Source organism: Pseudorca crassidens, chromosome 15 (assembly GCF_039906515.1).
Source record: "Pseudorca crassidens isolate mPseCra1 chromosome 15, mPseCra1.hap1, whole genome shotgun sequence".
Lineage (NCBI taxonomy): Eukaryota > Metazoa > Chordata > Mammalia > Artiodactyla > Delphinidae > Pseudorca > Pseudorca crassidens.
The window spans coordinates 2,925,097-2,938,836 of record NC_090310.1 but is presented as its reverse complement, the minus strand read 5'-3'; the positions used below and the strand labels follow the sequence as shown (position 1 = coordinate 2,938,836).

General features: G+C 52.2%; 1 protein-coding gene and 1 pseudogene across 4 annotated transcripts in view; both read right to left on the bottom strand.

Annotated features, from left to right (window-relative positions):
• SDK1 (sidekick cell adhesion molecule 1) overlaps positions 1-13,740 on the bottom strand; it is an 826,998-nt gene that overhangs the window by 226,927 nt on the left and 586,331 nt on the right. For all 4 annotated transcript variants that reach the window (XM_067705385.1, XM_067705387.1, XM_067705386.1 and 1 more), the window contains exons 6-7: positions 3,852-3,963; positions 2,989-3,179 (exon numbers count right to left, since the gene is read on the bottom strand). In XM_067705385.1, coding sequence (XP_067561486.1) covers positions 2,989-3,179; positions 3,852-3,963 — 303 coding nt within the window. The remainder of the gene's footprint in view (positions 1-2,988; positions 3,180-3,851; positions 3,964-13,740) is intronic.
• On the bottom strand, positions 11,650-13,544 carry LOC137206322 (cytosol aminopeptidase-like; annotated as a pseudogene).

Below are 13,740 nucleotides of genomic sequence, written 5' to 3'. Positions count from 1 at the left end.
ATCACATCCCCACCTCGGGGCTGAGGACCCTCCGGTCCACGTGGCGCTGGACTGACGCACGCCGGGGGGTGTGGATGCCAGCACTTCCAGCCTGCCACATGGTGGGTGCCCTGGCCTCACCCAGGGGCAGCCCTGGCTCCAGTGGCCAGAGAACGCAGTCAGGAAACGGGCCCTGAGGCGTCTGTCCCATCGCGTGGGGTGTGCGGTGTGTGGGCAGGTAAGCAAACGAGCGGGGAAGCAACAGCCGCAGACTCCCCGCAGGGCAGGTGGAGGAGACCGTGGACCGCCAGGCCCAGGAGGCCGCTTGCCCTGCCGTGCGGAGACCTCAGAAATTAAGCAACGCGGTAGCCGACTGGACAGGTGGGCTGGACAGCCTGTCTTGTCTCATCAGCAAGAAACAGGAGGAAACGGAAGCCAGTCTGTGTCTGCTTTCTTTCATCTGCACGTTCATGTCGATATTCGCCGCACGGTTCCACCAGCGACGGGGCCGTGGAACCGGGACCAGGGTTTCCTGGGGATCCCTCCCTCCACGATCGCTGGGCTCGGGGCTATAATTTCCCAAATCACTCCGAATTGACAGAGGCTCTTGAGGGCTTTCCCAGGATGATTCAACCACAAAATCCTACCTGTCACAGCGAATTCTTATGAATAAAGGGGATTTAAAGGAACATCATCAAGGTACACGCGTGTGTCTGTGTACCTTTAAAAGCCAGAACACGGAGAGATGGCAACTCAGGAGAATACAGAAACAATCTGCTCTGGAATCCAGATGGAAGTGCAAAACCCAAGTTCACGTGACAGATTTAAAAATGATTTTTTTCAGTAAATTTATTTATTTTTGGCTGTGTTGGGTCTTTGTTGCTGCATGTGGGCTTTTCTCTAGTTGCGGCGAGCAGGGGCTACTCCTCGTTGCGGTGCACAGGACTTCTCATTGCGGTGGCTTGCAGAGCATGGGCTCTAGGTGCCCAGGCTTCAGTAGTTGTGGCACGCGGGCTCAGTAGTTGCGGCTCGCGGGCTCTAGAGTGCAGGCTCAGTAGCTGTGGCGCACGGGCTTAGTTGCTCTGCGGCATGTGGGATCTTCCCGGACCAGGGCTCGAACCCGTGTCCCCTGCATTGGCAGCGGGATTCGTAACCACTGCGCCACCAGGGAAGCCCTTAAATATTTTAAAAAGGGAATTATAATGGAAACAAACGTTCTAGTTTACAGGGAGATAGATTTCTTCTCTTGCTTAAATTACCTTGAAATGTTTTAACACAATAGAGTCCTGTCTGCTGGAGATTTACACGTTTACAATTTTAATTTGGGTTCAGTCTATAATGCGCTGTGCTCATGTAGCTGTAGATCACCCCCGACAGAAAGGTCCTTGCCGGGAATGGGGATGGGGTACTGACATCTCTAAAGCGTGGCTGAGAAAGGGAGCAGAGAATCAGCTCAGATCCCTAGTGGAGAATCAGCAATGATTTGTGACTCAAAACCTGCCTTCTCTGACACTTTCAAAATTCGTGCACATCTTTCAGAGGGGCTGATAGCTTTGCATCACGTGAGTTTGGCAGTCATTTTCAGGCCACAGAGCCACTTCCTAATGATTGAAAGGAATGTGACACACTCAAGGCAAACCACCTTTTATGCAGCATTTCTTCACACTCTTGCTAATTTTTTATGAAAACACAAGCTTTTGTTTTTCCTTAGTTTGCAAAGTGGCAAAGTGCAAACTATGTTAGGTGAGGGGCGGCTGCTCTCAAAGGGCTTTCTGCTCATGGGATCCTGCCTGGTCTCAGTCTGCCTTGTTTGCACGGAGAGGAGAGAGGCAGAGGTTCTCCCACCTGGAGGGGACCCTGAAGCACCTCTTATCAGCAGTGGCCACTAGATGGGTCACTGCGACAGTGACCACAGCCGCTGAAGAGGCCTAAACACATTACAGGAGCTGAAGAGACGCGAGAAATAAAGGCCTTTGCCTCACAATTTAATGTAATCTTATCATAATCTGAAAATAGACTGAGGATTCCCTTAGTCTGTGTACAGTGCACCTTCCTAAACATCGAGATCTCCCAGCGTTTAGAGCAGCTCAGATGTGCCTAATTTTGTCTCCCTTCTCCCTGGTTTAAGAATAACACATGATTCTAGGAAGCCTCTCTGTTCTCACTTTCTAATTTAACAAAAGGTTAACACCCAAGACTTTCTGACTTTCTTCTGGGTCACAAAATAAAAAATAATGGTCATAGATTAATCTCTGAACATTGATCGTAACGGCCAAATAAGAGTTATAGAAAAGGCTCATGGCAGAAAGGCCAGCGCAGGGAGGTGATACACAGGCCAAGGATTTCGACACTATTTCCCAAGCTTTACGACTGGAAGTTTTCAGAAGGACGTTTCTTGGGAGTAGTCAGAACATCAACTCTTTGGACTTAACGCATTGATATTCTTGGGAAGGAAGACTAGGCTGAATCTGGGAGATAAACTCAACTTCACTTCCATGTGCTGGGTTAAAAATAGGCGGTGGAACACAGGTGTTAGCTACGTTGTTTCCATGGCCTGGGGTGTGCCACCGCCCTGCGAGGATGCCGACGCCACCGCGTCCCAGCCTGAGCCTCACCTATGGTAGAAAGGACACCGCGTCCCACCTGAGCCCCACCTATGGTAGAAAGGACACCGCGTCCCACCTGAGCCCCACCTATGGTAGAAAGGACACCACGTCCCACCTGAGCCTCACCTATGGTAGAAAGGACACCGCGTCCCACCTGAGCCCCACCTATGGTAGAAAGGACACCGCGTCCCACCTGAGCCCCACCTATGGTAGAAAGGACACCGCGTCCCACCTGAGCCCCACCTATGGTAGAAAGGACACCGCGTCCCAGCCTGAGCCTCACCTATGATGGAAAGGACACCGCGTCCCAGCCTGAGCCCCACCTATGGTAGAAAGGACACCGCGTCCCAGCCTGAGCCTCGCCTGTGGTAGAAAGGACACCGCGTCCCAGTTTGAGCCTCACCTATGATGGAAAGGAAGGCTCTGGCTCTGGCGGGCTCGAAAGCACTCCCTGGCAGCGCTGCCTCGCAGGCGTACTCCCCGATGTCCGAGGAGGTCGGGGTGCTGATGGTGAGGCGTCTCCCGAAGCTGTGGAGCCCACGGGTGACTCTCACCCCGTTTCTCTTCCAGGTCACACTCAGCTCCTCGATGGGCCTGTGAGAACGAAGGGCTTTAGTGACAACAATTGTGGATCATGTAGACGGCAATAATAATCATTCTACCAGGAACCATGGTGGGTTGAACAGTGGACATTTAAAACTCAATCCAGATATTACTCTACTCCCTTAAGGCACGCGTCAGCAACACAGTCTGCTCAAGGGCTATTGAGCAGGGATAGCTAATTGCAGCAGCAATGGACCATAAGTGCTAATGATTCCATTTGCTCAGGAAAAGAATGCATAAAACAAATACTGCTAGGGGACGCGCTACATGGGAGGCGTGATCACGGGCACTCCATCCTGGAGCGACCACTAATGGGGCTGAGAACACCTACGACGACAGAGGAGAAGAGAATTAACTCTTTCCTTTGCACCCAAAGGAGAGCAAAGCTCCCCTCTGCTCCTCAGCCAGAACCTAAGAAGAGACCCTGTACCATGACCCAGAGCTAAAGTGGAAAGCGCTGCTTTCCAATATAGATATTACATTCAATGTAAATACTGCAGAACAAGGCCCGGGAAAGGTCAGCACACCCGAGTCCTAGCTTCCCATACGCGCTGTGCCCACAGCCCAGCTAGATGAACAAGACCACCGTTGCTGGGAGAGCCAGCCACACGCAGGAGGGGTTGTCATGGGTTGTCACTCCCCGCGTGGGGGACTGGCACGCACCTGGCATTGGCTATGCATTCCAAGGTGGTCTCACTGGACCCGGCCACCACGCTTCTGTTGCTCGGGGGGATCACGATGACGGGGGCCACGGCTTCAGGCGTGCCAACATCTCCTGCGGCAGAGAAAGCAGAAGCCCATGGAACTCTCTGAAGTACAGAAGGTGTGAGGATTGGAACGTGACACGAGAGTCCCGTCCAGCTGCTCCGACAGGACACCCAGCGCCTCGGGACCCGACTCCAGCCCTCGAGGGGCACTCGGTGTGGTCCTGGTCCATAAACACATGTCCCGCCCAGGAACCACGGGAACAGAGAGCTCCTGCTGCTTCTCCACACATCGTGCCCATAAAGGGCTTCAGACTGTTGTGCATTTTCCAAAATGCTTGCTGACTTTATCAATTTTAGACTTTGCTGATTGAGTTACCTGGTCTACCCACTACTTTCAAATCCGTTGAATTCCACAAATATTTCATGCATCAGACCCTCTGCTGGGCACGCGTGTGTTTGGGAGGCGGCTGCTCTCTGACTTGGGCCCCAACGTGGTCACCGGGGCAAAGACATCCCATGAACCAAGTGCTCGGTTCTGTGCGTGCATGTTTAATCCCTTCTCTCTGAAAAGTAACTATTCCGACTCCGTCTCTGTTGTGTGAGTATCAAACTATAAATAACGTAGCTCATACCTCTGGTGACAAGGGAGAAAAAAAACACGAGATGTTTTTGCCACTTTTCTCTCAAATACAAGTAATATCAAAATTAAACTACGTGCGCATTACGACTGTTTATTTAGGGAGAATGAGGACTGATCGCACATTTCGAGAACAGGACTTTCAATAAAGGGCGGAGATGGAAGAGGCTGGAAATAAAACTGAACTGACATCACAGCAAATGCCCAGTGCTTCCTGGAGGACCTCATGCTGCAGAGACCCGCCACCCGTGAGAGCAGCTGAGGAGAACCATGGAAGGTTCCAGCTGTGGGCAATGCGGTCAGGGCATCGCGAGAGAGCAGGGGGAGAAAAGAGGACTGGCCTCTAGTCAACTTCCCACAGCTCTGAGTCCGGCTTTCACTGCCTAAGCAGTATGAGATTCTGGAATTAAAGGTTCACGTGAATTAAAAAAAAAAAGCTTGAAGCGGGCAGAGCCAACAAATCAATTTTTTAACCCTGTGTATCGACTAGTTACTGCGAGGTCGTTTCAGGCCCTCGGGGCTCCGGGCAAGCGCCGGGCAGCCTTCCCCTCCCCACGCCCGGCAGGGCCTCCCCGGGACCTTCCCAACGCCCGACACCCTCGGCTTGTGAGACTGGGGATCGCGGGGCTGGTTATCAAGCCTCGGAGGATGCCGGAGTACAGACACGGTCGTGACAAAGGCTGAATGCCTGCCTGTCATCTGTGAAAGTCGCTGGTGAGCAGAAAAGACCTGAGCTGCTAATATTTGCAAACAGTCATGTGAAGTGAAGGAAAGCAGCGGGGCGCGCAGAGGTCGCCGAGCAAGGTGCTAATTTGGCATGAATCAGCGCTCCGCCTGGCGCCGGAGAGGAAGCCCGTGCTCAGCGCTTGTCGCCGCCCCGAGGGCAATTCCCCGCGCCCCCCGCCCCCACCCCCACCACCACCCCCCCCCGCCCCCGGGCGGGCGGATCAGCCTCGCCTGCGCGCTGACCCCGAGAGACCCGCAGGCGACAGACAGGTCAGCGCCAGGCCCGAGTTCACAGCCCAGGGACGAGCGAATGGGAGGATGCGCCTGCGGAGATTCCAGCCGCCCCGAGGAAAGAGGAAGTCGTTCGTAATTGTGATTCATACGGAACAGCAACTTCCGTCTGTATTGCTCTCGTGGCCCAGACTGTTGCCTGATTTCAAGGACCCTCACCCATGGGGTCGACGGGACAAGTCGAGCGAGCAGCTCGACTCGGGGCTGGTAAATGTCAGCCTGCCCGCAAACCCGACCACTTTGTTCTTTCTGGTGATGCGCGAATCACACATGACGCTTGGAGAAGTAGGTCCCAGAGATGCAGATAAAATGTGACGGTTCCTAAAACGTGCATTTCTAACACACACACACAAGGCACACACATGCCGGCAAAGTGACCTTGACTTATGGAAACTACAACAGGAAGATCAAGGCAAGGTCTTGTGATTGAGGAGTCTGTGCGTTTTCTACTGAAACTTAACGTTTCAGTAAACTTTTACGTAAGCTCCCGGAATCCACATCCCTCGGTAGCAAGGACGGTGCTCGCAGTAGCACACGATGCTGGCACACTTGCTTCATTCAAAAAAAAAAGTTTTAAAATTTCAGTCAAATTCGTATGAGCACATGGATTAAAAAGAACAGCAAAGAGAGGCTTAAAACGAAATGTGACAACCCACCCCCTCCCCCAAATGTGACTTTTAACTTGTCAGTGGGCAACTTTGCCTCCATCAGGCGGGAAGTTCAGTGTTGTCCCGAAGGGACCCTGAACCCCAGAGTGCAGGGCTCTTTCCTCTGGGGCCATTCATTCTGATGCGCGGGGGGGGGTGGGGGGGGTGGGGGGGGTGGGGGGGGTGGTGTCCTTACCTGTCTGTCTGTCTCTCTGTCTACTTGCCTTAGCTGCCGAGTACTCTACAGTGGGAGGTAGGCAGCAGACTGTCCCAGACACAAACCATTAACTACCCCGGCTCTAGCTCTGGGTCATAACTAGTCCCAAGGTGGCCAAGGACGCTCCCCAAGCCGAGACCTCCTCCGCCCACCCCCATGGTAATCATTCCTCCATCCAGACCCTTGTTACATCTCTCAGTCACTAACAGCGCCTTCTTGTCCTGTGGCCCTCGGTCTCTTCTCCTGTACTGCATTTTGTAAGGCCAACTGGCCCGAGGCAGGGGAACGCAATCAGATTCACAGGTTGCATCAGACCGAAATTCTCCGGACCACCCAGTTCCAGAAACTGCCCTGGAGACATTCCGGACCACCCAGTTCCAGGAACTGACCTGGGGACTTTGAACCCAGCCCAGCCTTTCCGCCTTTCGAGGGGCGGGACTAACGGTCCCCCAGGATACCCGAAAAGACCACCAAATAAGGAATACCCTGCGCCCTCCCGGATTCACCACACCCCTTTCCCTTCTTCCCCTATAAAGTCTTGCCCGACCCTCGCCCGGGCGCGACTTCTCTGGCCCCTTTCTCTCGGACCAGTGAACCTCGCCCGGGAGCGCTCCCTATTACAGCTCACTCGAAGCTTTCCTCTGTTTCGCGGTGCCGTTTGGTAAGATCCGACCTTACACATTTTAGTGGGTTTTTACTTCTTTTTTAAGTGAGAGGAGGTCATGGATGTGTATTTTTAAACTGCCAAGCTGACTTTTCTACCAATTTTTTTCCCACGTTCAATTTTTAGAAGAGAAATGCAAAGAAGACTATCTGGGCATTTTTAAAAGAATAAAATGGCCTCTTCATTTCTGGTACTCGCATGGCGGCCAAGATGTAATACGCACTGAACAAATACTCAACGATTGGTTAATTTTTCATAAATATTCTACAGTAATGAGCCACTACTACCACCACCAGGAAAATTAGCCTCTCCTTCAGGGTTCCACATTAGAAAACATTTTTAAAATACCATATGCCAACGTATTAAGAATTATTTCCAAGAAGAACGAAAACAAAATGGAAGTGGGAGGGAAACTGTACTTCACCAAGTTCCCACACAGCCGCTCAACATTCTGTTACGTGTTTACATTTACAAATGTTGCCCAATTTAGTCTAACAACAAGCTTTTAAGATAGCTATTAGCATTCCCCTTTTATAGCTATTAGCATCCCCCTTTTAGTCAAAGTCACATGACTAAACATGGTAGAGAATGGGTTTTAAATAGAGGAATGTCTTCATCCAAAGTTCATAAGCCTTCTTTTACATAACGATGTTTCCTCCTAATAAAAACTTTGGTTGTGCTCAGTTAACCAGAAATTAAATTAACTAGAACACTCCTTCCCCTGAGCATTTCCTTAATTGAGACTTTACTGTAGCGTTTTCAACTGAGCATTTCCCAGGTTGGTTTAGGTGGCTGGGAGGTGCAGACATCGAAGCAAAAGAGGATTTCTGCCGAGGTCAGCAACCGTGGGTGCTAGGTAGCTTCAAAGGCAGAAAGGCGAGTGCTTTGTAGTTATGGGAAGAAAGGCTCCAGGCAGAGGGAAATGGGGTCTACTCCTAGTCAGTTTCTCCCACATGAACCCCTTAATCACTGGAGAGGCTGAGTAGAGAGGAGCTGTCCAGGTTGCATTTAATTAAAAAGTACATTTAAAGAATATCAAATCTCTCAGACAGAAAAAAAAAAAAAAACGTTCAAAGTCTACCAGAACTGCTAAGCTGTGGAATTACTGCAGATAAAGTAGGACGAATGGCACACAGCCTGCTTCCCTGCAGTCAACACAGTGCCGGTGGTGGGACAGCAGCGGGAGGATGAAGGGCGTGTCACCTGGACCCAGGGTCAGAAGACAGGGACAGGCGGGAGGTGGTGACTGAGACCTGGAAGGAAGGAGCCAGCCCCGCGGTCATCTGGGCGCAGAGTCAGAAAGTCAAGCTCTGGAGACGGAGGTGGGCAAAGGAGGACACAGGAGCTCAGCCAAGTGATGGCAGGAGCCTGGGGGTTGGGAGTAAGAGAACTGTATTGAGAATCCAGTGGAAATACCCTGGCTCCCAGCGGGAAGCAAGTGACTCAACTTCTCCGAGCCTTATCTTCCTAATTTGTAAAATGACGCCCGTCTCACAGGGCCATTCAAAACAAGAGTATACTTTTGACACTCTCACTTTCGACGTACGTTTGTATGTTACACGACGCACATCAGACAGCGTGTGGCACACAGGACGTGCTTCGGAACTCGAGGCCGCAGCACCGCGGTGAAGGGGAGACTGAGGCCCTCAGTGCCTGCTCTGCCCCAGGGCTTCCTGTCTCTGCCAGACGGCCTCCCCGCAGACGCTCTGAAGGCCCGTGCGCCCTGGATGTGAGGCTGCGGGGTGCTGGACCTCGAGGGAAGGCCCGCAGCCCTGCTCACGGCCCGGGAGGAGCGAGCCCGCCTGCAGGCTTGGGGCCCACACGTCCCCACACGCCTCCTCATGAAGGTCTCCACAGCTCACTCAAAACATAGCCTCTTTCTTTCAAAAAAAGAGCCTATGCCCTGAAAGTGGAATTTTCCAGAACATCTGAGAAAGCAAATCCCTCGTTTGGGCTTCCTCTGTCAGAACTGTCATCTTGCCTGTCCTGCTTCCTAGGTGAGCGCTACCGGCCACGCGCCTCAGGGGATCTCCGCGGCCAAACCAGCGAGGCTGCGGCTCCCCGCTCTGTTCCCTCCGTGGAGCCGGGTGTCGCCCTGGCCGCCCGGAAAATAACGAGCTCAAAGGCCCCCTCCACCGGGAGATGCTGAGGCACATCTGCCCGGAGACACACAAGCGTGCAAGGCGAGCCAACCACACGGGCACACGTATTCAACCAGGGGCAACCCCGTTCCGGGAAAGACGGGGCGGCAAAGGCCACGGCCCCCAAGACTCCAAAGAACCTCGGCTCTCCAGTTCCTAGTGGGTCCAGATCTACAGGGTTCTCACTTAGGTCAGAAGAGGGTCCCGTCCAGAAGCAGCAGCTAGTGGCGCCTCCAGGACCTTTCGAAACCTCCAAGTGTTCCTGCTCCAAAACAAGTGGTCTAAAACTTGTAGGAACAAAAGAGAAAAATAAGGTTGAGAACACACACGGGAGTGAAAGGCCTTAGGAAAGCCCTCAGTGCTGAGCTATAGGTTCCTCGGTGTTTTCTGACAGCTTTTTCCAACATCCAATAATGATGGTATTTATTGGTTGCATTGACCAGATGACGTAAACAATTACAGACATGCTTTAAAATTCAGGCAACTGGCTATCTGGGCAGAGCAAGAAGTGACCGTCTCGAGCCAGGGCCACGGATGCCGGCTCTCACCTCACTGCAGTGTCCCGATTTGCGCGGAGATCTGTCCACCTCTGGAATAAGGAGGGGCGGATGTGTTATTCATCTTTGCACGGAGCAAAGTACCTGGGCTATAAGAGCCCTTCTGTGAGCGCTTGTTGAAGGAAGAATTAAGTCTTGTCCAAATAGAGCACGGCTGGTTATCATTACCAGCTCTTTATCGCTACAGGATGATAACGACAGGAGCAAGTACCTCTTATTTCCAGGCACTGCGCGAGCGTGGGGAATAGGAGAGTTAACTGCAGGGGGTCAGAGGTCAGCGACGTCAAGGAGGTCTGGGTTTAGCAGAGGAAGAGAGTCACGTCTGAAGAGCAAGCAGCTGGTGGTGGGGTCAGGAGAGCCGAGGGGAGGGACGCGGCAGGACGCAGGGTCGGGAGTGCTGCGAGATTGAGTCTTCCAGGGGAATTAGGAAGGGCTTGAGCCCGGCCCTTGGAAGATGGACAGTATTCACCAGGCAGAGGAGGGAAGGAAAGGCATTCCAGGAACAGGGAAAAAAGAAAGTGGAAACCGGGTTGGCTTGTTTGGAAAACTGTCAAGTGGTTCTTGAAGGTTGAGGGGAAACTGGGGCCTGGGAGTGACCCCAGAGGAGGCTGTCAGGGGACGGGGGCCATGCTACCAAGTTTGGACTTTATCCAGTAGGGAATGGAGAGCCACTGAAGGCCCTTGAGGAGGAAAGTGGTGATGGAGACCGTGCGGGGCTGTTGCGGGCGTCGGTGGGGGGAGAAGAGGGGCCGACGGCAGCTGGGTGTGCGCAGGGAAGCTCTCCCGGCTTCTGGCTCCGGTGGTTTGGGTGGATGGTGGAGCAGCTCATAAGAGTGAAAGCTCAGGAGCAAGAAGGGTTGGGGTGATGATGTGGGCATGTGAAACTGGCGGACAAGGAGGCCTGGGGGTGTCCACGTGGGCAGGAGCACTGGCTGGTCAGCGGCACGAGAGCTCGGGGATGAGCACGGAAGACAGGGCTTGGAGGGCCCCCAGGCGGCTGGAGTCTTAAAGGGCAGGCACAGGAAGTGCACATGGATGGGATAATTGGCGGTCGGGGCAGCGGAAGAAGGAGGAGAAAGACATGATGACACTAAGGAAAGAGGCTGCTGTTCCTTCCAAATGAACAGGAATTCTCACACGGACAATCAAGGTTGCTTCTGCCCAGTTTCTGAAGATGAATCTTTGAGTTTCCCTCCTAGGACAATTACTAAGGAAGGCGGAGCTATATATAAGTAAAAATCCTGACCTTCCCCAAAAAGCGTTTCATTGTGCCACGGAGCACACTAGTAGACACTGCAGAGCTCGAGTCACTCTTTTGTTCGGTTCTATAGCTCAGCTTCTGCAAACAGGCTGCCTAGGGCCATTCTCAACCGCTTTCTGGCAATAAAAAGCACAATTTAATTGGTCAGTCTCTTATGATTCTTGACCTTCTTCCATGCACAGCAAGGTACACTCGTGCCCTTTTGGGGGATGGGCGAAAACAGCTCCAAGACGTTTTACTTAAAGAAAATCAAGTGGCTTTTCTTTTCTTTTAAAATAAATAAATTTATTTAAAAAAAAAAAGAAGAAGAAGAAAGCTCTACTGCTTTCTGCTCTCCCACTTATTACTTGGTGACATCGCAGGCATGTTACTAACCCTCTCCTGTGCCTCATTTTCCTCATCTGTAATGTGGGGATAATAGTACCGCCTCACCTACTCAAGCTCATCACTGAGTGCCCCAAAGTGATTATTAACATTGAGACCCAACCTAATTACTTAGTTCATATAACACAGCCAGAAGAGACAAGTTATATTATAGCATCACTGGGTTTATGATAATATATAAGTAAATATCAGAGCCACACCAGGGAGCACAAAAAGTTAGATTTATTGTTTCTGACAACTGCATAGCGACTTTTAGTTTGTTCATTATTCCCAGCATCACAAATCTGAAATACAATTTTGCTCCTCAGTTACAAACAAATACTCTGAAAAGTGATTAGGTAGCTTTTAAAAAATCATCATTATTCATTTAAGATAGAGCATCTTAAAAATCTTTGCCAGGCAAGATATTAGCTTTACCTTTATAAACCTCTGCATAAAGTGAAAAACCAATCAAGGCATACAGATTTCATTTTGTTCTATGTTTTTAAATACCATCCTTTGTTTCCCTTGAGAGGTTTTGATCTATTCATTCAGAAGTATTCTGAAGCTCTACTGCCCGTTTAAGACAGAATGAAGGCATTCTAGAGCATCTGAACTGAGTGCTGTCTTGACGGAACCGAAGCAGGAACTCCATCAGGGTCCTCGCGGGCCTCCCAGCCATGCCTTTGCACAGATAAGGAACCATCTTTGTTGGTCATCACTCCTGCTATGTCTACATGCGCCCACTTAGGATAGTCACAAATTCTTTCCGAAATGCTGCAGCCTTCCATGCTCCTGCAGATCTGTATTTTCCAAGGCTATTAACATCAGCTAGTTGGCAACCTACAATCTGTGTCGTGTAAGGTTCAAAGACAGGCATCCTCCAGACACGGTCTCCCGTTTCAATGCTGGCCTCAAATAGTTTGTTCCACAGCCAGGAAGAACTGGTAAAGACCCCAGTGGCACCGGACCCCGAAGCTGCATCCATGGCACCTGTCAGGGTGGCGGCACTGATGACGACCTTTGGGTTAAAAGTGTGCGCGTAGCAGAGTACATCGGCCAGGAGGAGTCTCCCCTCAGCAGCAGTGTCATCCACCTGTATGGTCTTCCCGTTCTTGGCTCTAACAACATCCCCAGGCTTGTTGGCCTTCCCGCTGGGCATATTTTCACGAAGAGGGGCCAGACCTACGACGCTGAAGGGCAGGTCGAGCTTGGCAGCAGGCACGATGGCTGAACAGACATTGGCGGCTCCTCCCATGTCAGCCCTCATGAGGTCCATGTTTGCAGCCGCCTTGAGGGAGATGCCACCACTGTCAAATGTAATCCCCTCCCCAACAAACACCAAAGGAGGGTCACCTGCATTGCATTTGTCGTGAATTTCCAGGAAGACTGGAGGCTCTTCGGACCCTTTGGCCACACTGAGGATGATCCCATTTCCTGTTCCTGAATCCAAGGCTTGGGTCTGATGTGGACGTCTGTTTTACTACCAGCACTTCTGAGATTCTTCTCAGTAATGCCGGAAAATCTGGTTGGCGTCATCTCATTGGCGGGCGTCTCACCAAGTGGCACGCCAGGTTCTGCCCAGAAGCAAAGAGGACTCCCCTCTGCCAGGCCTCCTGATACCCACTTCCATGGAGCCACCTTCTTTTCCTGCTTCAGGTCGTCATACTCGTAGAGCCCAGGCACCACTCCTCGCGCATGGGCGTCTCCGCAGGGGTCCACCTCCACGGACGGGATCTCCGGGTCCTGAACCTGTCTGCACCCCGCTGCAACAGCGGCTCTGATGTTCTCTTTGCCTTCGTGCCAGTTTTCCTGGTCATCAACTCCGGCCGTCTTTTTGCCGAGGCCAACCACACCATGCTGGAGAAGCCCTCATGCAGACCATAAACGGTTTGGGTTTTGCCTGCCTTCAGGGGTGGTCCAGATATGTTCAAGAGATCTCTCAGCTTTCCAGACACCAATTTATTAAAATTCTCTCCTGCGCTTATAAACTGGGGCACATCATCTTCTTTTTCTTTGCCACAGATTCCTAAAACAAGGCCCTTCGTCTTGTCTGCGGCGGCTGGACCGGGTCCCCAGAAGCGCTTCCCGCTCAGATGTCGGACGGGCGACTCTCGCGGCAGCCGGAAGAGGCAGCAAGAGCATCTTTTCGGCTCGGCCCCCCGGCACCGCCCTCCACCAAGTACGTGGCGTGGCGCAAGGAGGGCGAATGCGCACCTGGGAGTCCGGCTTTCGTTGCGGGGGGGGGGGGGGGGGGGGGGCGGGGCGGGGGGCGGTGGTTGGGCTCCAGTGGCTTTTCCACTCATCAGTTGCTTTTGCAACCCTTCGGAGTCTGTCATCC